The 23,345-nt window shown below is 46.9% G+C and overlaps 1 protein-coding gene across 2 annotated transcripts in view; it reads left to right on the top strand.

Annotated features, from left to right (window-relative positions):
* Nucleotides 1-19,759, top strand: part of LOC308590533 (phospholipase A2 inhibitor gamma subunit B-like) — a 41,848-nt gene extending 22,089 nt beyond the window's left edge. Inside the window, exons 2-6 of one of the 2 annotated variants that reach the window (XM_081200668.1) lie at nucleotides 2,504-2,564; nucleotides 3,844-3,966; nucleotides 9,204-9,356; nucleotides 18,384-18,530; nucleotides 19,440-19,759. In XM_081200668.1, the coding sequence (XP_081056794.1) occupies nucleotides 2,504-2,564; nucleotides 3,844-3,966; nucleotides 9,204-9,356; nucleotides 18,384-18,530; nucleotides 19,440-19,618 (663 nt within the window). In that variant the 3' untranslated portion in view covers nucleotides 19,619-19,759. The remainder of the gene's footprint in view (nucleotides 1-2,503; nucleotides 2,565-3,843; nucleotides 3,967-9,203; nucleotides 9,357-18,383; nucleotides 18,531-19,439) is intronic. The other variant, XM_081200669.1, reaches the window with a different exon arrangement.
* Nucleotides 19,760-23,345: the final 3,586 nt, after the last annotated feature.

The raw sequence follows: 23,345 nt of genomic DNA, 5'->3' as shown, positions 1-23,345 counted from the left end.
TGCATCCAAAATATACTTAGGTATGTCCTTAAAGATCTCCACAAAGGAATTTTCAGTTTCCAAAGTTCTTTGAAAATGCAGATTCAATATTTTGTCTCTTTCTTCTTTTCATCTTAAAGTTATCAGACAGTCCCTTGGCTTCTTTCTGTTTTGTCTTCTGCCCAATCTAAAAGCAGCCACTATCTTAAATTCTTCCTTCTCTAGCTCCTGTTGCCAAAAGTCCAAAAATTCTTTTGTAAGGAAGTCCACCAAGTTATCCTTCTCACTTTCCGGCACCGCTCTTATTCTCAAATTCCCTCTTTTCTTTGCAATTCAAGCATAGACAAAGCCAACTCATGATCTTCTAACTTTTTGAAGACTGGCGTTATCTTTTCCTGGGTAGCATCTGCAGTAACCTTAGCTTCTTCTGCAATCTTTCGAGTTGTGGCTGATTCTTCTAATAATTTTTCAATAGTCTGAGTGTTTTAATTCACCTTCTTCCCCAGATCATTAATGCTTTTCATATTCAGGTCAAGTTTTGCTGAGACCTCTGCCAATTGTTTACTAGATTCTGCAGCTTGTTTTGTCAAAAATTCCAAAGACTCATTTATTTTGCAGAGAGCTTGTGCCACAGGGTCAGATGACATAATTATTGTTTTTGTCTGTCCAGTTGCAGCTGTTACTGTGCCTGAGACCGAGGCTCTTCACTGGTGTGAAGTTTTAATCTTATAATGTTTGCCGGATCTAGTAGTTCTCTCATCTGCCATAACACTCTCACTCCCAGCCAAGGTTGTTCCCACATCTGTAGATTGTTTTCAAATGGAAGTTTCCAAAGACTTAACTATTGTAGTCCACTTTGCAACTGTTTCAACAATATCTTCTAGGGGGAGAGATCTCCAAAACTTTTACAACAAAATGTCTCTTTAAAAAAGTCCTCAATGTCTCCAAAAGGGTCTATTATAACAGTTCCCAGATATGTTTCAAAAACTTAACAGTCCAGTAATTAAGTATCTTTCACAAAATCTTAACAAAGTGACAGTTCTCTATTAGGCTTCCCTATCCAGGCAGACCGTTCCCAGGGCTTTGAAACAGCGGATAAAATTTTTCCGATTGTTCCTTTTCATGCAGGTATCAAAAGTCCACCTTCCTCCCCCTCTGCTCCTGCATGCAAGAGGGGGATTTCAATTCTAATGTCAAGTTCACTTGTTTTCCGAATAATCCTTCTCAAATTACAGCTGTGCACTTTCTTTGCTTTGTACTTTCTGCAGTCCGGAAAGGCAGACTTCCTTATTTTATGCCTTTCCTGTTTCCGGCCAAATCGTCTTTAAATTAACTTTAAATTCCAATAGATCTTTAAATCCTACTCACGGGTAGTTCTTTTCAGTCTAGATTTCAGGAAGGAATCAGCACTCTCCGACAATGGCGACGCAGCTTCGCTCCAAGGGCTTGGGTGACGACTCTCAGCACCGCGCCACACACCCGCAGCCGCTCCGGAGCCTTTAAAAAGGCTCCAGCACGGATTTTGGTGGGCGCAAAGGTGCCCGCCGAGTCTCCTTGCTCACAGGCTTCCACGCCTGTGATTTTTGTGGGTCCCCGCTTCGCCGTAGCGGTCAGACCCGAACTCGCGGAGCAGACTCCCTCCCGAGCTCGGAGGGAAATCCGCCATTGATCGCTGGTGCCGACCGGAAGTCTGTAACCAATTTATTTTAAAGAACAAGTGGACCAATACTTTAACCCCAAAATAAGTGCATTTAATGGGACAGAAGAAATCTAGATCATGAGTCACTGTGCATTTTATTACTGTACAACAATGGAAACTGGAAAGACACTTGTCTCCCCTTACAAAAAATAAATAAATTTGTGATTCTGACTATCAGATAAACCTGGCAAAATTGCCTGGACTTCTGGAAATCTAATCCAATTTCACTGCTGAGCTTTGAATTCTGGTGTCACCTGATGGGGCTTCACTTCCTGGGCGGTGAAATTGACGGTGCCACAGGTTAAAGGGGGGACATGTCCTTGGAGCCCTGGGAAGGGGGAAGAGATTGGTTTACCCCAAATGCAACTGCATTTAATGGAAGTGAGGAGATCCGAGTCACCGTGCATTTTATTACTGTACCAAAAAGGAAACTGTGGACAGACATTTCTCCCCCTTTCAAAAAAAGTTCATGCTGTCAGGGAAACTGCCTTGGCTTCCAGAAACCTAATCCAATTTCAGTGCTGTAACCTGATGGGACTTGTTTCCCCACATCCAGGATGGTGAAACTGACGCTGGCACAGATTAGGAGGGACGTGTCCTTGGAGTTCTTGGAAGGGGGAAGAGATTTAATTGCTTTTCAACACTGTGCTTTATATTATGGTATAGCACAATTAGAATTCTGGCAATTTGTTGCACTGCCCTGAATCCATTGTTCCTGGGTGCTGGCAAAGTGCTCTTTGCAAAACTCTATAAATTCCTCCCACTAAGCCTCAAGGTTCCTTGCTCAGCCCACTGCTGTTCTCGAACTCCTTCTTGGCTCTTCAGCTCTCTAGAATGATGAAGACACTCCTGATCTCCTGCCTCCTCTTTGCCCTGCTTCCTCCAGGTGAGCAGAACCACAGCTGCTGGGCAGTTCATCATGTTTCCAGGAAGGAATTAAGGGGGGGGGCATCAGCCATTAAAGCAGGATGAGAAAGGAACAAGGACTTGTGCTTCCTTTGAAAGGGAAAGGAATAAAGCATATGGTCAAGCTACAAGGGATCCTCAATCATAGATAGTTTCTTCCCAATGTTTATATTTGTTTTTATTTAACCAAATACATACTGAGAGGTGCAGTATCCCCAAGTCCATTGGGGTAGCAATGGGGGCAGTTGCCCACTCTTGGATAAACCAGAATCCTAGGTTTCATCTACAACAAAGAGTATGTTTCTTGAACTTTTTTCCTGTCTGCTTCCCTCATCGTCCACTCAAATTCTGCCCTTTCCTCCTAAAAATTTGTTCTCAATAATATTTATTTTACCAAATGCATACAGAGGTGTGGCATCCCCAAGTACATTGGGGGACCAAAAGAGGCAATAGTTCACTCTTCAATAAACCAGAATCCAAGCTTAAATTTAAAGCAGTGGTGTCCAAACTTTTTTTAAAGAGGGCCAGATTTGATGAAGAGAAAAGCCTTGGGGGCTGACCAAAGGGCCAACCAAAGTTGTTAACCTTTTATTTCGGAGCGGAATTATCCTGCCCCCACCCCATGCAATCTTTTAGTTTGCTGGTGTTACACCCCCCCCCCCAATCTCTGGGTGGAGTCAGGTTCCAGGGGTACCAGATGTGCTTACAAGAGTCTGTCATGTTTGCTGGTGCTGATGGGAGTTGTAGTGCAACAACTTCGGGAGGGTTAAAGGTTTCCCCACACCTTCTCTACTGGTCCTCTCCCTCAGCCTTCAGGAGCCATCTTGGACAATCATTCTCTGGTCTATGCAAGGCCCACCCCTATTCACAGAGTTTAAGATCTACTGAAGGAATATATATAGGAAGCATTATGTAGATGAACAATGGTCCATCTAGTCTAGCCTCTTGTTCTTGCCATGGGTCCTATGGGAAGCACGTAAGAAAGATCTGAGTGCAACAGCTCCCTTTCTGCAGTTCCCAGTAACAAGTATTCAGACAAATAGTGCCTCCAATGTTGCAGGAAAAAAATATATCAATAGAGGATGGTAAACATGAATTTATCCAGTCCACTTTTGAAGCTATCAAAGTCGGTAGCCTTTGCTGCCTCTCGTAAGATGGCTTTTGGAGCAGAAAGTGTTGTGTTCATGTACCTTGACGCAGACCTATTCCTCCTACACAGTTACTAAAGTTTTCTAAACCCATTTCCCCCCTGTCTGCAGTGGCATCTCTGACATGTGAGTCTTGTTTCAATGAAGGAAAAGATTGCAAAAATGCCACCATTGAGGAGTGTGACGACTCCAGTGACCAGTCCTGCTTCTCTTCCCCTGGAGTTGGTAAACTGTGTAAGTGAGAAGAACTTTCAACCTCTTTGATCACCAAAACGTACACCCCCTGACTCACTTTCGAAGGCCATATCTTAGCCACAAGCCACGGAACATGACTTTTCATAAAGTAGTGTTCTAAGTTCTGCATTGTCTGTAGGAGCAGGGAAGAAATTCAAGTCATTTCATATTTAAAGGTGTGTTTACTCAATTGGCAGAGCAAAACAAAGACATCCTTCAAAATCTGCCCTTCTCCCACTTTTGCAATTCAGTTGTCCGGCCATGTAATCAATAGACAAATGCACATACTTGGATAAAGTGTGCATATAAGAACCTACAACAAAATCAAGCAACAGTCACCTAATTCATAAGAAGAGCTAAAAATAAAGATAGAAAAGATGGATATCAGTGACAGCAACAAAACAAGCCAAACAATACACCAACCCAAGTGTTGGTTCAGCAGCCTCAGCTTTTGTAGTTGGAGTCAGTCTGTGTGGTTCCTATCTCCCAGGCCAAGTGAAAACTGACCTGCAAGGCAGAGAGCTAGTCCGCCAGGATTCACAGCCAATATGGTCAACAAATATCCCACACACACCCCACCCCCACGGGGGAAACCATAACTGCTTAAATCAGCATGACCCTGCACATAGGGCCTAAGAGTGAAAATAACATTCACACTAAATATTGATGGGGGTGAGAGTTGGAAACTGATATGAAAATGTGGAGAAATGAACTTAAAATAAGAAACCAAGAGAAACTGACACTGACATATTGCCCTTTCCTAATTGCCTGTGGTACATGCTCCCTTTATTAGCTCCAGGATTGACTCTCATTGGTCCAGTTACAGGATGGATTTGATTTCAATCAAATCAATTTCAATCATGATTTAAATCACTAGTCATTAAGACTTGATTTAATTATTATTTAATTACAGAAAGACTCATTCTTGCTGGTATAATCTTAATATTTACAATGAGATGAAGGTTTCGTTTTTGGAATAATAAATTTTCAGAGTAGTTTTTACAGTTATATCAAAAATTACTGATTTGGTTATACTATTAGAAATACATTCACAGATAATTATGAAATTTTTGTGAGGTTTAATAAATTAACTATTTATATTTGGATAACTTTTCTGCTGTACTTTACTGAAAGGAGAAAAATATTCATTTCATTAATAACAATCTATACAATTTATTTAACTAAAACAATAACATTATAGCATATGCATCCATGTTTGTTAACTGATGTGGTTAAATGATTTTTTAAGAAATACCTTGGAGGCAGTTATAGCACACATGAAAAACTTAAAACAAATCCTTATTTCCTGATGAGGATAGCCTTTGAACTATAATGTAACTTAAATAGAAAACTATCTTTAGAAAGATTTTTCCACCAACAGCATTTTTTTTATTAAAAAAAAAAACATTTTAAATTTTAAAAGTCCAATTTAAATTTTACAAATTCTGATTTAAATTTAAAAATCTGATTATTTTGATTTTTAAAAAAATAATAATTGATTTTAATCCACCCTGTCCAGTTACCTGGGCAGCCACAAAACTTATTTCATTTATGAATCCCTTCCCATGAAGCCTCCTGAACTGATCCCATTCAGTAAGGAGAATAAGTGGTAGAAACCTCTGGACAGCCAAAGGTTCTCCATTCCTGACTCACATACAACAAATAGATATAACTGGATAAATCTCTTTCTGCTCCAAGCAGGGCCTGCTCAAGACAATTGGATACCTGAGGCAAACCATAAAATGTTCCCCACCCTGCAGACCCAGAAGAAAGGGTGACTGAAGATTTGGCCTGGGCGATTTATTGGTATTTCGCCCCAGGACCGGTAGGAGGGGCAGACCATGATGACAGCTTCACTCAGTAGTAAATATGTGGGGAAAACTCTGCCTATCCCGAGTCCCTCTGCCTCCAGCACCCAGCACACTGAGGAAAAAGAAAACAAGCTGCAGCCTGGAACTGGAGGCAGAGGGACTCAGGACAGGTGGCAGTTTCATGAAAGATCTATAGCTGAGTGAAATCACCATCATGGTCTGTCTCTGGTACCGGCAGTGGGAGAAACAAGCTACATGATGAGGCTTATAAAAGTTATTCCTCCCTCCCTCCCTCCCTCCTTAAACTGCTTCGGTTAAGAGCACACCACTACCCTCGCCTCAGCCAAGCAATTTTGCAGAAACCCCAAATCACCAATAGTAATAATAATAATAATAATTTATTATTTATACCCCGCCCATCTGGCTGGGTTTCCCCAGCCACTCTGGGCGGCTTCCAAAAGAATATTAAAATACTGTGATACATCAAACATTAAAAGCTTCCCCTAAACAGGGCTGCCTTCAGATGTCTTCTAAAAGTCTGGTAGTTGTTGTTCTCTTTGACATCTGGTGGGAGGGCGTTCCACAGGGAGGGCGCCACTACCGAGAAGGCCCTCTGCCTGGTTCCCTGTAACTTGGCTTCTCGCAGTGAGGGAACCGCCAGAAGGCCCTCGGTGCTGGACCTCAGTGTCCGGGTAGAACGATGGAGGTGGAGACACTCCTTCAGGTATACTGGACCGAGGCCGTTTAGGGCTTCAAAGGTCAGCACCAACACTTTGAATTGTGCTCGGAAACATACTGGGAGCCAATGTAGGTCTTTCAAGACCGGTGTTATATGGTCTCGGCGGCCGTTCCCAGTCACCAGTCTGGCTGCTGCATTCTGGATTAGTTGTAGTTTCCGGGTCACCTTCAAAGGTAGCCCCACGTAGAGCGCATTGCAGTAGTCCAAGCGGGAGATAACCAGAGCATGCACCACTCTGGCGAGGCAGTCCGCGGGCAGATAGGGTCTCAGCCTACGTACCAGATGGAGCTGGTACACAGCTGCCCTGGACACGGATTTAACCTGTGCCTCCATGGACAGCTGTGAGTCCAAAATGACTCCCAGGCTGCCCACTTGGTCCTTCAGGGGCACAGTTACCCCATTCAGGACCAAGGAATCCTCCACACATGCCCGCCTCCTGTCCCCCAGAAACAGTACTTCTGTCTTGTCAGGATTCAATCTCAATCTGTTTGCCGCCATCCATCCTCCAACCGCCTCCAGACACTCACACAGGACCGTCACCGCCTTCACTGGTTCTGATTTGAAAGAAAGGTAGAGCTGGGTATCATCTGCATACTGATGAACACCCAGCCCAAACCCCCTGATGATCTCTCCCAGCGGCTGCATGTAGATGTTAAAAAGCATGGGGGAGAGGACAGAACCCTGAGGCACCCCACAAGTGAGAGCCCAGGGGTCTGAACACTCATCCCCCACCACCACTTTCTGAACACGGCCCAGGAGGAAGGAGCGGAACCACTGTATGACAGTACCCCCAGCTCCCAGCCCCTCAAGACGGTCCAGAAGGATGTTATGGTCGATGGTATCAAATGCCGCTGAGAGATCCAGCAGAACTAGGAAACAGCTCTCACCTTTGTCCCTAGCCCGCCGGAGATCATCAACCAGTGCAACCAAGGCAGTTTCAGTCCCATGATGAGGCCTGAATCCCGATTGGAAGGGATCCAAATGGTCCGCTTCTTCCAGGCATGCCTGGAGTTGTTCAGCAACCACTCGCTCAATCACCTTGCCCAAGAATGGAAGATTTCAGACTGGGCGAAAGTTGGCCATCGTGGCTGCATCTAAAGATGGTTTTTTAAGAAGCGGTTTAATAACCGCCTCTTTCAGCGGGTCTGGGAAGGCTCCCTCACGGAGGGAAGCATTCACCACCCCACGAAGCCCATCGCCCAGCCCTTCCCGGCTAGCTTTTATAAGCCAGGATGGGCAAGGATCAAGGAGACAGGTTGGTTTCACTCGTCCAAGCAGCCTGTCCACATCCTCGGAGGTAACAGATTGGAATTGATCCCACGCAATTTGACTAGACAGGACTCTAGCACTCTCCCGCCCCGGCCCTGCTCCCACGGTGGTGTCTACCTCTTCCCGAATCTGAGCGACCAATGGCTCACATGAGCCAATAGTGGGTCGGGGACTCAGTTAAAGTGCTCCCCCTCCCCAGCTGCAAGTGCCTGGGTGGAGTGCAGGCTCTTGGCTGCCACCTGGCTGCCTTTTTCAGCACAGGAGGAAAGACGGAGCCCACTCTGCCAGTCGAAGGCAGCCAAGCAGTGCAGGCAGCCCTGCAAGGGATAGGTAGGGTGGCTTTGCAACCTGAGCTTTGCAAATGACCACCCCACAAGGAAAGAGGCAGTGTTCCTGCATGGGCACCAGCAAGGCGGACGGAGCCTCCGAGGTGGTATTTGCTAAAATGTATAGAGCTCAAGATAAGGTATATTGGAAATGTTGGAAATGTAAGGAGAGGGAAGGGAACTTCTTCCATATGTTGTGGATGTGTCCTAAGATTAAAGCTTACTGGGGTGTGATATATAATGAACTGAAAAAGATTTTCAATAATAATTTTAGTAAAAAAAACTAGAGGCTTTTTTATTAGGGATAATAGGTGAAGAAATTCCCCAAAAGACATAAACATATTTATGTATGCGACCACGGCAGAAAGGATACTTTTAGCCCAGAAATGGAAGCAGCTGGAACTTCCAACGTTGGAAGAATGCCAGACAAAGATGATTGAATACGCCGAGCTGCCGAGACTGACCGGGGGAATACAAACCCAGCAAGACAAAGTGTTTGAAAAGGACTGGAGTTAATTTGTACAATATATGAATGAACATTACAAACATTTTAAAACATTTACAGGATTGATTTAAAATATTTTGTTAGGTTATGATTTGATATCTGTTTATAAATATTAGAAGTAAGTCTTTTAAGTATGGAGGTAAAGTCAATAGGGTGATTCAGAAATGAGAAGATAAAAGTGATTGCATATGGAAGTCAGGGAGGGGGACGGAGGTCAATGCTCAATTTGAGCAAACATATATGTGATGAGGACATTTTATTTGGTTGTTATAAAGGAAAAAAGAAATTTCAATAAACATTATATTAAAAAAGAAAAGGAAGGAGCTCCAAGGTCCCTGCAACGAACAACAGAGACATGGGGTGGCTCAAATGAGGGAGAGGAACTGATGAGGAGGTGGCAGATCTTGCCTCCAAGGATCACACCACAGCTTCAAAGGCAGGAGCATTAGGCAATACTTTTCTTGGTGGTCAGATCACCTGCCCCTCTGGATCCTGCCACATAAGGGGATCGTCAATCCTTGCCTCATGGGTGGACCAGCCCTATCTCCAGGTCTAGTTATTTCCTTTTCCAATTCTTTCTTTTATAGCAATTTTGGGGTCAACAATGGTTCTCAAGTCCTGCATCGATACAGAGTTGTGTGATGCAGACTATTCCAGTGTCTCCATAACCTCATCAATATACTTGCGCAGCAAGCTCTCCTGCTGCAAGACAGATATGTGCAACAGCGGACCTCCTGAAAGTAAGTATCATCATCAGGAAAGATGATCTCACAAAACTCAAGTAATGAGAGAGGTCAAAGAAAGACAAACAAGTTTTTGGCAGTATCCAGGGAGGAGCCACTGACAGAGGGAACAAGCAGGGAAGCATTGGAGCCATAGTATGGGGGTGGCGGGAACTAATAGAACAAAACCCAAAATCACAATAAGATTACCTGAACAACATGCAGCATCTATTAGCAAAAATTACAAGGGGGCATCACAGTTTTACCTTAGTCCTAGAAACACCCCTCCCATAATGTTACTCACAGTTCCTCTCCTGCAGCAGCTTCTGGTATTTACATCCTATGCTTTCCTCCAAAACGCTTGAGCTCCCGCTCACCATTTTAGCCTCAAAATATACAGTGAAATAGGTTACACTGAGAGATGGTTCCTGGCCCCAGGCCACTCAGCAAGTGTCAGGGCTACAGTAGAATTTGAACCCTGGTCTCCTAGATTCTAGTCCAACCCTCTAACCACTACACTTCACTGGTTCCTTGGTTTCCCAGAGTTCTAGCCCCCAAACCTAGAGTGACCCATTTTCTTTGATGCATTTGCATTTGTAGAGATATTTTTAGTGGGACAGGCCCCTGTCCTTCTTGTATGGGAAGGAACTGATTTCTTTTAAGTTTGCATTCAGGGAATTAATATCTTCAGGTTAAAGCAAATGCTAAGAAAGATGTATTAGATGCAATGGGCTCCAGTGCCACCTAATTACTAAGCTATAGAGGAACACTATCTACACAAAGAGGAGAACAACCAGGTGGTGCAAAAAATAAAAAGATTTTTTAAAAAATACATTTGTTGCTCCAGTCACTTTTGCAACAGGCCCTGCCACTGGCATGTGGCCCTGAGCAGCTTGACCTGAAGGAAATGTGGCCCTCACTAAAACAATTAATACGAAGGTTCCATCTTTAAGCCCCGTCTAGGCTCCTGGCATACACCAGCTGCTGACACAGGCCTGTATCACCATCCTTTTCAAACAAGAGACAGAAGCTAGAGTTGGGATTTGAACCAAGAACCTCAAAGCTGGCTTAGTGAGCTACCATGAATTGCATACTGAGACCCTCAGGTGCAGAGGAAGATAGGAGTAACAGAACACCAGTCCTGGTGTTCCTTGGTTTGGTATCCAATAGTTTGTTCACAGGCTGCAATAATGGATGTTGTCACGGGAATTTGGGTTGCTTGTGTGTAAACCTCTAGCTGTTCCAAACTGCTTAGGGGCGGTTGGGTGCTTGGGTGCTGCTGCTCAGTCGCTCGAAGAATCCGTGAGTGGGCGTCTCCTAAATTTCCTCCAGCATAATAATTCCTTAACGGACAACCTTCGCCTCGCCTCTCTGCGCTGAAGCCTTCTGCGCAGAGTGGGCGTGCCTAGTGGTGGTCCTCCACCCTCCTCACTGACTTCACTGCTAGAGTCCCGGAGCCTCTCCTCCGAGATGCTCTCTCCCTCTCCCTTCTTCCTGGTGTCACCTGGACATTCTTCCCCAGATGACGTTCTCTCTCTACCCTTACTCGTTCCCTCTCCTGCAGAGTCTGGAAGCCTCGCCTCCCCCCTCTGCTCTGATGTCAGTTCCCTGACAGATGTTTTTAGCTTGATCCAGTGTACCTCGATCTTATCAGGGAATTCTGAAAGCAGACTCCTTAAGAGTCATTTGGAAGCAATCCCACTTAATGGGATCTTGAAGGACTTGAGTGTTCATTTTGTGCCTTGGTTTCCTTCCTTGAAGCCGGTGTTAAGGTATAATTTGATAGCCACCGTGGAGTGTATTAGTCAGTGATCTGTCAAGCAGTTGTCAGTACTCGTCATAGCTCCGGTAAGGAGCACATCATGGCGATCTTTAGCACAGACGATGACGTAGTCTAAGAGGTGCCAGTGGTTTGATCAAGGATGCCACCATGAAGTTTAAAATTAATTTTTCTGTCAAAAGAGTGTGTTGGTAATAACAAGGTTGTGCGCTGCATATATTGTCAAAAGTAAGATTCTGTTCTGTTGCTGTTTTCAATTCCTTCTTTTCCAGTAGTTCCAGGTCACAGATCGAAATCTCGCCCAACCCCTGCATTAAAATCACCCGGGAGGATTAGTTTATTTTCCTTATAGTTTCTGAGAGTAAAATTTTTCTTTAATGCCTTCATCAGCATCCAGTGTTGGTGCATAAGTGCTTATAATGGAAGCCTGTTGGTTTTTGGTGAGCTTTATTTAGGAGGTTGAGAGTCACTCATTATTACCGTTAGAGACTTCTGACAGGAGCTTCACAAGATCATTTTTGATAGCTAAGCCTACCCCATGTATCAGATGTTCTTGTTACCGAAGAAAGTGTAGCCTCCTTTTCCTTCTACTCAACTGCCTTGTTCCTTGAGTCAGAACGACTGACTCTGTATCCACTGCCCATGTGCTGGTTCATGACTAAGGACTTCCACATTTCACGATCCTGCCCCATTACCATTTGCGTGGCAAGTTACCTCCCCCAATGAAATGAAGACACGGACACAATGATATAAGGTTAATGGGCGTAAATGGCCACAACTTTATTGATTACGGAAATTGAAGGTATTGGCCTTAGGCATTGGCTCCTATCGACTACCTGGCATGGTGACCGGGAAGGGTTGAACACAAACCGCGGGAGTCCTGTTGAAGTACGCCAACTAGGATCCCACGGGTGTCACCGCTTGGGGGCGTGCCGGGGGCCCTACCTCACAAGGCTTCGGACAAGGCCACGCCCCCCTGGAGTCCTCTACCAGACTACCCCTTCACATTGGGGGAAGGTGATGGCGCTTCCTTCCCCCCTCCATTTGTCTAACCATTGCCCCATGCCAATGCCTAACCGCCGATACCGAGAAAGTTGTGACAATTGCTACGAGGTAGGCGAAAAAACCAAAAGGCAGGAATTGCGCCAACTAGGAAAAATTCCTACCAGGCCCCTTGCGGCGACCAACCGGAGTCCATAGCAAGGCCAAGACTAGCTAATCTAAGGGTGGGTGGGATGGGAAAACCGCTCTACAGCTGGCGAGGGGGGGGAAGAGGGCGGTCCCCGGGCGTGCCTGGCCCTAAATAGCCCGGGCCGCGACTCCCCCGCCCGCCCATTGGCAGGCTGGGTTGCAGACAGGCCCGGGGATTCCCCCAAGTCTCGCGGGGGCAAGGGAAGCCCCCGCGGATGTGGGAGGATCCTGCCCGCAACACCCTCTCTGCTGCAAGGGTGGAAAAGGCTTTGCGTGGCAAGTTACCTCCCTCAATGAAATGAAGACACGGACACAATGATATAAGGTTAATGGGCGTAAATGGCCACAACTTTATTGATTACGGAAATTGAAGGTATTGGCCTTAGGCATTGGCTCCTATCGACTACCCGGCATGGTGACCGGGAAGGGTTGAAGACAAACCGCGGGAGTCCTGTTGAAGTACGCCAACTAGGATCCCACGGGTGTCACCGCTCGGGGGCGTGCTGGGGGCCCTACCTCACAAGGCTTTGGACAAGGCCACGCCCCCCGGAGTCCTCTACCAGACTACCCCTTCACATTGGGGGAAGGTGATGGCGCTTCCTTCCCCCCTCCATTTGTCTAACCATTGCCCCATGCCAATGCCTAACCGCCACACGAGCAAAGCTCGCCGCCAATACCTTCAAACCCGCAACCAATCCCTAATCCCTGCACTGATGTCCCCCAACCACATGTCATTTCCTGCATCTGACAGATGCACGCCATCCCATCTGTAGAGGGCCTCATTGTTGAACTGGATGCCAGGGTGACCTATGACACACCCACCCAGATCCGCCACTCTACGCTCCACAGCCCGCTCCAAGACCTTTCTAGCCTTATTGATTCCCGCGGGGCTCACACAATCCCTCCAAATCCTCCTCTCAAGCAGCGAGGACCACAAGATGGTAATATTTGGGTAAACCGCCTTCAAATGCACCAAATCATCGAAAATGTTCCATCTCAAATCGATAGCCTTGCGGTATGCCAAGTCATTTTCCCCTAATTGAATTAACAAAGCGTCGGGAGGCCGCTCGGTGGCAGCCCTCGCAAACACCGCCGGTTTGAATTCACTCCAGCGCATCCCTCTACGCGCAATCCAAGTCAGCTCAACGTTTGAAGGCAGGCTCAAATTATGCCCCATTCCAGAACTCACAGCGCGGTTCTTGGCCCAGTAGACTATACTGTGGCCCACCAACCAGATGCGCACTTTCTTGGCTTCTGCAGGGAAAATAAACGGAAAAGGCAAGGTCAGGACTACCATGGCAAGTCATAGGTTCTTTCTCACATAAGTTTTGTACGAGTTCGATTTCCACCTCCCCAAGTCCTTGATCCTCTCCGAGGAGAGCCCTAAGTGCACTGCGGTGGTGGCGGCCCCGATGCGGAAGGAGTGGGCTGAAAATTCCTCGGCTGGAAAACCGCAAGCTGCAAGTGCAGCCCGCATCACGCGCGTGAACTGGTGTCTAGACAAGTATGACCCATCTGCATGTACAAGAAATGGGCCAGGGCCACTGGGTCTCAAATAAAGAAAGCGCCGTGTGTCTCTTACGGGACAGGGGCCACTACCCTGCAAGGCAGATAGTCGTATGAGAGCGCCCTTGCCGAGCTGGTCTGTCTTAGAACTCCGCACCTGGACAATCAGCTCGGACTCGGACAGGGACAGATCACTTAATAGTAAGCCTCTCTGAGAATGGGCCAACCCGCGCTCACAGACTAGCTCCCCAATGCGCAGGGCGCCAAAGAATGCTATGGAATAGGCGGCAGAAAACAGGCGCGCCTCATATTTTGACCAGCATATAGAGCGTAACTTCTTGTGAATCTGGGTCAAAGCGTCAAACGTTATGGGCCTCCTCCTGTGTAAGCTGGGAGGGTGCTGCCGACGCCATCCCTCAAGAGTCTTACGGACGATAAAAGCTGAACATGGGTCTGTGGCAAAAAAGGCCTTACAAAAGTATGAAATTCCCGCGGACTGAATATTAAGAGTTTTAGGGGCCCTTCCCAACTCTCTTAGGTGAGCCAAGTAGCGGAGAACCTCCCTCGTTGAGGGAATGGAATAAGGCCCCTTGCTGGGCCTGCTGCTGCGAAATTTTAAGAAGTCGGCCCAGGCCTTCTTGTATGATCTCATTGTGGAAGGGGCCACGGCACCGATTAAACCTTTCATCACTTCTTGCTCCCAATGCTCCAGAGATGCACCGGGAAAGGCATCGATGATTGCTCGGCATCCGGCGCTAACAAGCGGAAGCGCTCCATCTGAAAGCGAGACAAAGCATCCGCGATGTCATTGTTAATGCCGGGTACAAATTTGGCAGAAAAGTATATGTTGTGCTCTAAACAGAAAAGGACAAAAGACCGTAGGAGGATCCCCACCCTGGAGGAACGCGCATACTGCTTAGAGAGAACCGCTACGACTGCTTGATTATCTGTATTGAAGCAAACCCTGTGATTGAGGAACTGATCTACCCAAAGATGTACTGCTACCGCGATAGGGAAGAATTCCAAAAATGTGAGATCCCGGGTGATGGGCTGGCCCTGCCATTCTGGGGGCCACCTTTTGGCGCACCACTGACCCCGGAAATACACCCCAAAGCCCAGCGATCCAGCGGCGTCTGACTGTACTTGAAAGTCGGCCGTTAGGGACATGGAATCTTGCCATAGTGATATGCCATTGTACTTGTCGAGGAATTGCAACCACATGCCCATATCCGCCTTCACTTCCTTGGAAAGCCGGACTCTATGTTGGGGAGCCCTGAGTCCTGCGGCCAATCTAGCTAAACGGCTGCAGAAGGGGCGCCCTGGCGCCACCACTCTACAAGCGAAGTTTAGGTGACCCAGCAAAGACTGGATTTGTCTAAGAGTGATTTTCTTTAGGGGCAGAAGCTGCTGAATCAGCGCTTTAAGAGCGGACAGCTTCTCCCCGGGCAGCCGAGAAGTCTGCGCTACTGTATCCAATTCAATGCCTAAATAAACCAAAGAAGTGGTTGGACCCTCCGTTTTTTCGGCTGCCAGGGGAACCCCAAGTTCCTCTGACAAAGCTGTGAAGGCACCCAGGAGGGCGGAGCAGCCCTGTGTACTGTAAAGTCATCGAGGTAATGGGACACGCCCACGGACCCTGATCTGAAGCGGAGGGCCCATTCGAGAAAAGTACTAAATGACTCGAATGCCGCGCAGGCCACGGAGCAGCCCATAGGCATCGCTTTGTCAACGAAATACTCCCCTTGGAATTTAAAGCCCAACCAGCGGAAGTCAGCTGGGTGGACCGGGAGGAGTCGAAACGCTGACTTGATATCACATTTTGCCAGCAGCGCACCCCTCCCGAATTGCCGAATCATCTTAACTGCTTGGTCAAAAGAGGCATACTTAACCGTGCAAAATTCCTGGGGAATAGCATCGTTGACAGAGCCCCCTTTCGGGTAAGATAGGTTATGGATCATCCAAAATTCCCCTGGGGTCTTTTTTGGGACGATGCCCAACGGGGACAAGTGAAGCCCTTCAAATGGAGGCACGGCGAAGGGGCCAGCCACCCTACCGGCTTTAATTTCTTTCTCTATCTTTCTCCTGCCTATATCAGGCCTTTCTCTAACCGACTTTTGATTTTCCGGCTCCCTGGGGGTAGGGGGAACTGTCACGGGGGTTCTAAAGCCTTTAGAGAAACCCTCCCAAAGGTACTGTGCAGCTTTTCGGTCTGGATATAGATCTAGTAGGGTTTTCAGGGGCTGTAGACGGATAGGGGTATAGGCCAACGGAAGCTTGTGGTTACTGGCGGCTACTGGGACCTTGATGAGCGGGACCGGGGGCACCTCTAGCGTTGTTGTGGAAGTACCCCCTGCCCCCCGAAAGGGCTGCTGCTTATTCTTAAAGCACGCGGTGGCGGGGTTGTTGCCCCAACACCGCTCGCACTCGTGAGAATACTTACAATAGGGGCGAGAACAGACACCCCGATTGAACTCCCAACACTGGCGGCGCCTTTTTGCTTCAGTCTTACCATTCTTGGTCGTGTCCTGACTTTCTTTTCTATGTAGGGATTGACGTCCAAGCCCCAGTAATTAGGATCGGTCAGGTCCCACCGGGTGGACGGCAGGAGAGATGCATTCCTGCGAAAATTCTCATCATACGTTAAGGCTGCGTTCTCTCCGGCAAGAGAGTGCGCTGTTCTTACGTGCGTCAGATAGGCCACTAAATCCATCGATCTCCGTGGATAAGCGGCGCAAACAACTCCCATGAAAACTTGATACCCATCTAACCAATTTTCAAAAGTGCACTCCGCCCTAGGCGTTCTGTATCTCTTTTTACCGTATGAGCGCCTCTTTTCGCCCTTTCCCGTTAGCTTGGCCGGGGGGAGAAGGGTAAAGATATCGCCATAGTCCCCGTTGAGGATCTTATTCCTCTTCTTTTGGGACAAATGGTTCCCCACTATGAAATCAGTTGGCTGGTTGGTGGATACTTTAACGTCCTCGACCAACGCCCCATCCTGCCAGTCCAGCACTCCCTTAAAAGTCTTTCGGTGGGAGTTGGCCCTCCTTTCATGTGCCCAAAGGGGAATCCCATGATTGCTCTCACCTAAACCCCAGTACCCATCCATCTGATCCTCAGAATCTGACCCCGAAGAAGACGTACCTGAGTCGTCCTCTGTTTCCGATTGCTTGTTCCGCTTCCTCTTGGCCAACATATGTTTCTTCTTAGCCTTCCTCTTACCCCCCTGTGCCTCACCTGTTGGCAAGCCACCGATGGCCACCGGCTGAGCACTTGGAGGATCCGGCTGTTCCCCCTCCGAGCTGGAACACGCGCTATCCTCTGTTGAGCTGTGCTGTGACTGCTGTTCCTGAAAAACACTAGGGATGCCTGCGGCCTGTGAGAGGGTGTTGCTTCTGGCGGTCTTGGAAGGCGCCTTCCCTTTACTGGGACCCTTTGCTGGTGCCTTCCCCTTTCCTATGCCAAGGCTTGCCTTTTTAGCAATAGCTGTCTGGGCGTGCGTATTGGGGCGGCTTGTTAACGAAGGCCCGGGATGTGCGTTACCCCCTGCGTTCGCCTCTGACCCTTGTTGCCCCTGGTTATTTGGGGGCATATCAGGTATCATGTCTTGTGATGGCTCAGGAGCCGGGGGCGCCGGCGCTCCTCCCGACTTGCATTTTTTGTAAAAGGTTTCGAAAGCCATAAAGAATTGGGCAAAAGCCTGAGGGTCGCATGGCATGGCCGGTAACTGCGTGCCTCCAGCAGTATTGGATGCGGGCTGGGTGCCAGAGGTGGATGGCTGCTGGTCGCTGCCCGAAGCCATTCCTGAAACAAGGCAGGCCCCAGAGACTGGAAGAGAGTTCAGTATGGGCTACCCTGACTGTGTAAGGCCTTTTCTTTCTTTTTATTTATTTATTTATTTATTTATTTATTTATTTATTTATATATATATATATATATGTGCTATTCCCTCCAAGTTTAGCTTACCCAGTTTATCTTATTCAATGCTGCAATCTCACTTTGATTTGTATTATTTACTATTTCCCACAAAATTATATTATCACCAATACAATTCTGTCTATGTACTTAACTATTACTTAATTGCTCCTCTACTAGTTCGGAAAATTTGCACCAATTGAATATATATATTCAAACTAAGCACATGTTTTCCAGAAGTGATAAAACTACTAAGAGCTTTCTTTCTCTTTCTCTTTCCCGCTCTCAGGAAGAGGGCCATTTTGTAGAATTTTATCATCGTTTGTGTGCATCTGTGGCTGCCATTTTGTCTCTCAGAATGTCCCCCAATGCTGCTCAGTGCGAAGCCCAATTGCTTAAAGTGGTATCCCTGTGCTTGAAATGTATTCTGTGAATGTGGCCCGAGTCAGAAATCTCTTGCACCATGCCTTAATGTAGCCCTGGATGAATGGAGCATGGCTGAAGCACTCTGCTTGGAGAAGTGCTAGAAGGTGGTAGGCATCGCTCTTTGAAGGAGGAGTACAATTCCCATCCCTCATATACAGTACATTGTGGTTTGCATCTGCAAAAGAAATACATTGACTAACTGCAATGTTGGTGTGGTGATTGTTTTCCAGTGCCTGAGAATGAGCCGAGGGAGCCCAATGGGCTGAAGTGCCCGAGTTGCTTCTCCATCTCTTCAGACGATTGCGAGGGCTTGAAGACCGTCAGCTGCAGAAATGAGGAGGATCAATGCTTCTACATTGGGGGTCGCATAAAGTTTGGTGAGTCTTGTATGGTGGAGTGCAGCTAGGGCCCCATCTGTACTATGCATTTAAAGCAGTATCATGCCACTTTGAGCAGTCATGGCTTCCCCTAAAAGACGCTAGGATACTTTTTTTATTAAGGGTGCTGAAAGTTATTAGGAGACCCACGTTGCCCTCACAGTGTGTGTGGGATGGGAAAGAGCCCAAGGAGGAGGGATGTGTGCGCAGGGAGGTGGGAGGAGGAGGAGAATACAGGGAAGGGCTAGTGATTTCTTGGGTTCTTGTCTGGAACCCTGTGCCAGTTTATTCCATTTTTTCCCCAGCAACACCTTAAAAACCCATTCAGATAGGCACATTCTCTATTCCCTTTTGCTGTTCATTCCAATGAGTTTTAAATGTTTTAATGGTTTTAACTGCTAATATCAATATTTCTTGTAAACCCCTAGCAGTTTTTACTGCAAACAAGCGGTATATAGATTTTGTTAAATAATAATACATCTTAAAATTTGCACTTTAAATTGGAGGGAGGCAGGATGGAGACCCACAGGCCCAGGGGCCAAAGGCATTCCTCTTGGACTCTTTCTCTCTGGCCCTTTGGATCCTACTTAGCCACACCTCCTCTCCCTAGGCCACACCCCTCACAAGCCCCACTTCATAGCCTACCTGTATGCTTTGGCCTGGCTGGATTGTTGCCCCTGAACTCTTGGTTACCTGGAGGGAGTACACAAAGGGGGGTTTGAATGTATGTGTAAAATAGCCTGCCGTGTAAAGGTTAATTTTACATATGTTTCCATTGGCCTGTGGACCTCCCAGAAGGTCACCCAGACTAGAAAAAGGCTCTTGGTCTCTGAAAAGTTGCCCACCCTTCTGTTTGAGGGAGAGGGTTTTGGATTCCAAAAATATGTGTGTGTGTTTTTTTCCCAACAGGAGGAAGCATCCTGATGGGCGCTGTCCGAGGCTGTGCAACAAGTAGTACGTGTGAATACAATCAGGGGTTGCTGGAGACTGATCTTGAATCATCGGGATTTAAGATCACTCAATTAGAGTGCACTGAAGCAATGGACGAGGATGCCACAGAAGACACCACCGCACAGCCTAGTGGTTGAAGAAGGGATGGTCTCATCCTGAGGACTCCCAGGCTTTCTTTCTAGAAGTCTAGAAGCTCCTCCTCAAAGACAGGCTGTATTTGACTTTCATGTGCAAATGAAATCATTGAATCATGTCAAAAATAAATATATATGGTTAATAATGTGTGTTGTGTTATTTTACCAAATGCAACATTTGTTGGGGAAAATAATACAGTGGTACCTCAGGTTAAGTACTTAATTCATTCTGGGGTCCGTACTTAACCTGAAACTGTTCTTAACCTGAAGCACCACTTTAGCTAATGGGGCCTCCCGCTGCTGCCGCGCTACCGCCACACGATTTCTTTTCTCATCCTGAAGCAATGTTCTTAACCGGAGGTACTATTTCTGGGTTAGCAGAGTCTGTAACCTGAAGCATATGTAACCTGAAGCATATGTAACCCGAGGTAACACTGTATATCCCATTTCACCACTAGAGGTAAAATGGGGAGTGCCACAGCAGATGTGCTGCGCAACCCCCACCAAAGCTAATACTTCAGTAATTTCTAAAAGAATCAATCAATGAGAACAGCATATTCTCTTCTGCAAAACCATGTAAATATTCTAAGGTATTTACTTTAAAGTTTGTTGTGGCCTGTCCCTCTTGTAGAAATTCAGATACTTCTTAAAGGGTCGTTTTGTAATTCCTGGGGGAGATTAATCAGTCACAGTCCTATACTGGGACACATTTCAGTCATGTAACAGCTCAGACTGAATGTTGAGGCAGACAATTCGGTCTCACAGTTAAAGAGAGCTAGCAAGCTTTGCGTCCATTTTTTAGGGGGACTCGGGTTTCTTCTGGTTCCACGAAAGTTTGAGTTAACTCTTTCTTAGTAAAAACACAATTTTCACAGAGTGTCCGGCCTCATGAGCACAACAGCTCATTTCCTGTGGGTTTTACTCCATGAAATCAGTTACCAAGACGAAAGATCCCCAAACACCTTGCATCTGTCTAAGTCTCCAGGGCTTTTTCCTTGACTGAGACTGTGTACAGCTGATCTCTCCTCCGCCCTTTTCATGCCCCTCCGGGGATTTTTTTTGGGGGGGGGAGAAGGGGAGTAGCCTGTTGCAGGAGGAGGAGGAGACACCTGTGACCAGAGGCACCAACCTGAGCCCCAGTATGTGGGTGCCCCCCACACACAAGCACAACATGATGGTATGACATCACGTCATGCCATCACCTGCTGCCCTTCAAGTAGAGATGTGTATTGATGCTTGGAAAAGTTGTATTTATTAGATATTATCCTCCCTTCCTCATGTTTGTAAGTTCAGCAAAGTGTATCCCCTTGCTGCTTAAAAGGTCTTTCCTTTTTACTCCCCCTTAAAATACCGTATTTTTCGTCCCATAGGGCGCACCGACCCATAGGGCACACCTAGTTTTTTGGGGGGAAATAAAGAAAAAAAGTTTTATTTTATTTTATCCCCCCCCCCAGAACAGGTAGCGCTCTACAAGCCGTGGGAGAGCTGCGCGAAGCCCGAAGACTGGGGGACACTGAGCTCAGCGCGCCCCAGGTTTTGGGGTGCAGGCAGCTCTCCACAAGCCGTGGGAGAGCTGCACGAAGTCGCGCAGCTCTCCCACGGCTTGCGGAAAGCTTCCTGAAGCCTGGAGAGTGAGAGGGGTCGGTGCGCACCGACCCCTCTCGCTCTCCAGGCTTCAGCGAAAGCCTGCATTCGCCCCATATGACGCACACACATTTCCCCTTCATTTTTGGAGGGGGAAAAGTGTGTCCTATAGGGCGAAAAATACGGTCATAATCACACAGATTCTTGCTTGAAAAAGGTAAAGATAACATTCACACACTCAAAATACTTGTTGTAGAGTAACAGATACAGCAGCTTTGTCCAGAGGGGCTTAAAATTGTGATCCAGTTACAAAGACATACTTTGGTCAAGTTTATGATGGAGTCTAAGCTTTGGAGCTCAGACAAGCAAATGGTTCTACATTGCTGGAAGAATGATGATGAGAGAGCAAAGAGGGAGAGGAAGTGCCCACACCCTCAACAAACGGGGCACAGTGGGAGTGTCCTTCTAGGAACCATACAGGAAAATACTCAGAGGGCTTCAGCTCCGGTCATGTGCCTATCTAGCAAAAATGCATTGTTGGTTTGGCTGCATGGTTCATATCCCACGCTTCACAGGCGGATGGCAGTCCCCTCAGAAGGCGGAGCACATCACCCGCAGGAGAGGCAAGGAAAGTCCGCCTTCTCTTTTTTTTTTTTTATAAAATTTTTATTGGTTTTACAAATTTTTTTAAAGACAAACAAACACCTAAAAAGACATGCAAACACGTATAATTTCATAACATTGAAAGTCCGCCTTCTCATTCACCTCTCACCTTGTGCATTTTCACCATGGGGGCCAGTAGGCAGGGGCATGTTGGCAGAAGAGGAAGCAGACAGAGGAGGAAGTGTCATGGGATTTTATGTAGTTCTACACAAAATGTTAATGCTAGTCTTCACACAATATATGCAAACATTTTCGTAGGTCCCCCTTGTGACCCCAGGCCGAGAAACAATGCACCACCTGCACTCACACATGCTCTCCTGGACCCTGTGGAGAGGCAGGCAGCGGCTGCATATGGCCCACATGTCAGAGGTTCCCCACTCCTGGTATAGATTACAAAAGGGCTCCATAATTTACCAGTTTTTTTTTTCTTCCCTTACTCAGCCAAATCAGCAGCTTAGTGATTTTAGAAAGAAATTGTGAAACCATGTTTCTTCAGCAAGTACACTGTGAATCCCCTCGTCTTCAGCAGGTACACTGGGTGAGCACCACTTTGAGGCAATCAAGATTTGGGCAAATGTTAGATTTCCCACAAGCTTCAACTGGCCATTGGTTACATCAGCCTGCTGAACCAGGCCAGCTGTTCCAGCTCCCTGTTGTCACAATGGCCAGCCAGATGCCTGTGCAAAGCCTAAAAGCAAGACTGGACAGCGACACCACTCGCCCCAGTTGCAGTTCCCAGCAACTGATTGGGAATTTGTGGAAATAAACTTGAGCACCTTGAATGTGACCTGGAAGCAAATTGGCAACCAGTGCCACTGTCTCAGCAACAGAGTGACACATGGCCAGTAGGCTGCTGCTATAAGGCATGTGGCTGTTGAGTTCTGCACTTGCTACAGCTTCTGGACCTGATACAAAGGCAGTCCCAGTGCATGCTGCCATAATCAAGTCTTGAATTTACCAGTGCATGAACCACTGTGTCCAGGCTGCCAAACAATTGACCTATCTCCACGACCCCGAAATCACTCATTCACATGGCCTCCAGTTTTTCAATGTTCAACCTCAGTTTGTTGGCTGCCATGCACCATGGCATCCAGGCACCAATCCACAGTTTGCGTAATGGAGATTCTAGAGTTGGGTATCTTCAACATATGGATGACATTTCGCTCCAAAACTCCAAATGATTGTTCCCAATAGCTTCATGTTGATGTTGAATAGCCACTGCATATCCTCCAACATTCCTCAGATGAAAATAGGGACATTTCTCACCCCAAAACTGACACTCCTCAACCCGTGCCCCATAAACATGCACACAAAATCTGTAAAACATCTTTAGCCCCACTACTGATAATGGCACACAATAAATAAATATATTATTGTGAGTTTGAGGGTTGCTAATGTCTACCAAGTCCATCTAATCCCTGGGTCATGGAAGTGTTAAAAGCTAGTCAAGCCTCCTAATTCCCAGAGCAGCCAAACCAGCTTC

The sequence above is a fragment of the Podarcis bocagei genome, assembly GCF_964188305.1.
Source record: "Podarcis bocagei genome assembly, chromosome: 7".
NCBI lineage: Eukaryota > Metazoa > Chordata > Lepidosauria > Squamata > Lacertidae > Podarcis > Podarcis bocagei.
The sequence above is the reverse complement of the archived record's forward strand: the minus strand, read 5'-3'. Positions and strand labels throughout refer to the sequence as shown.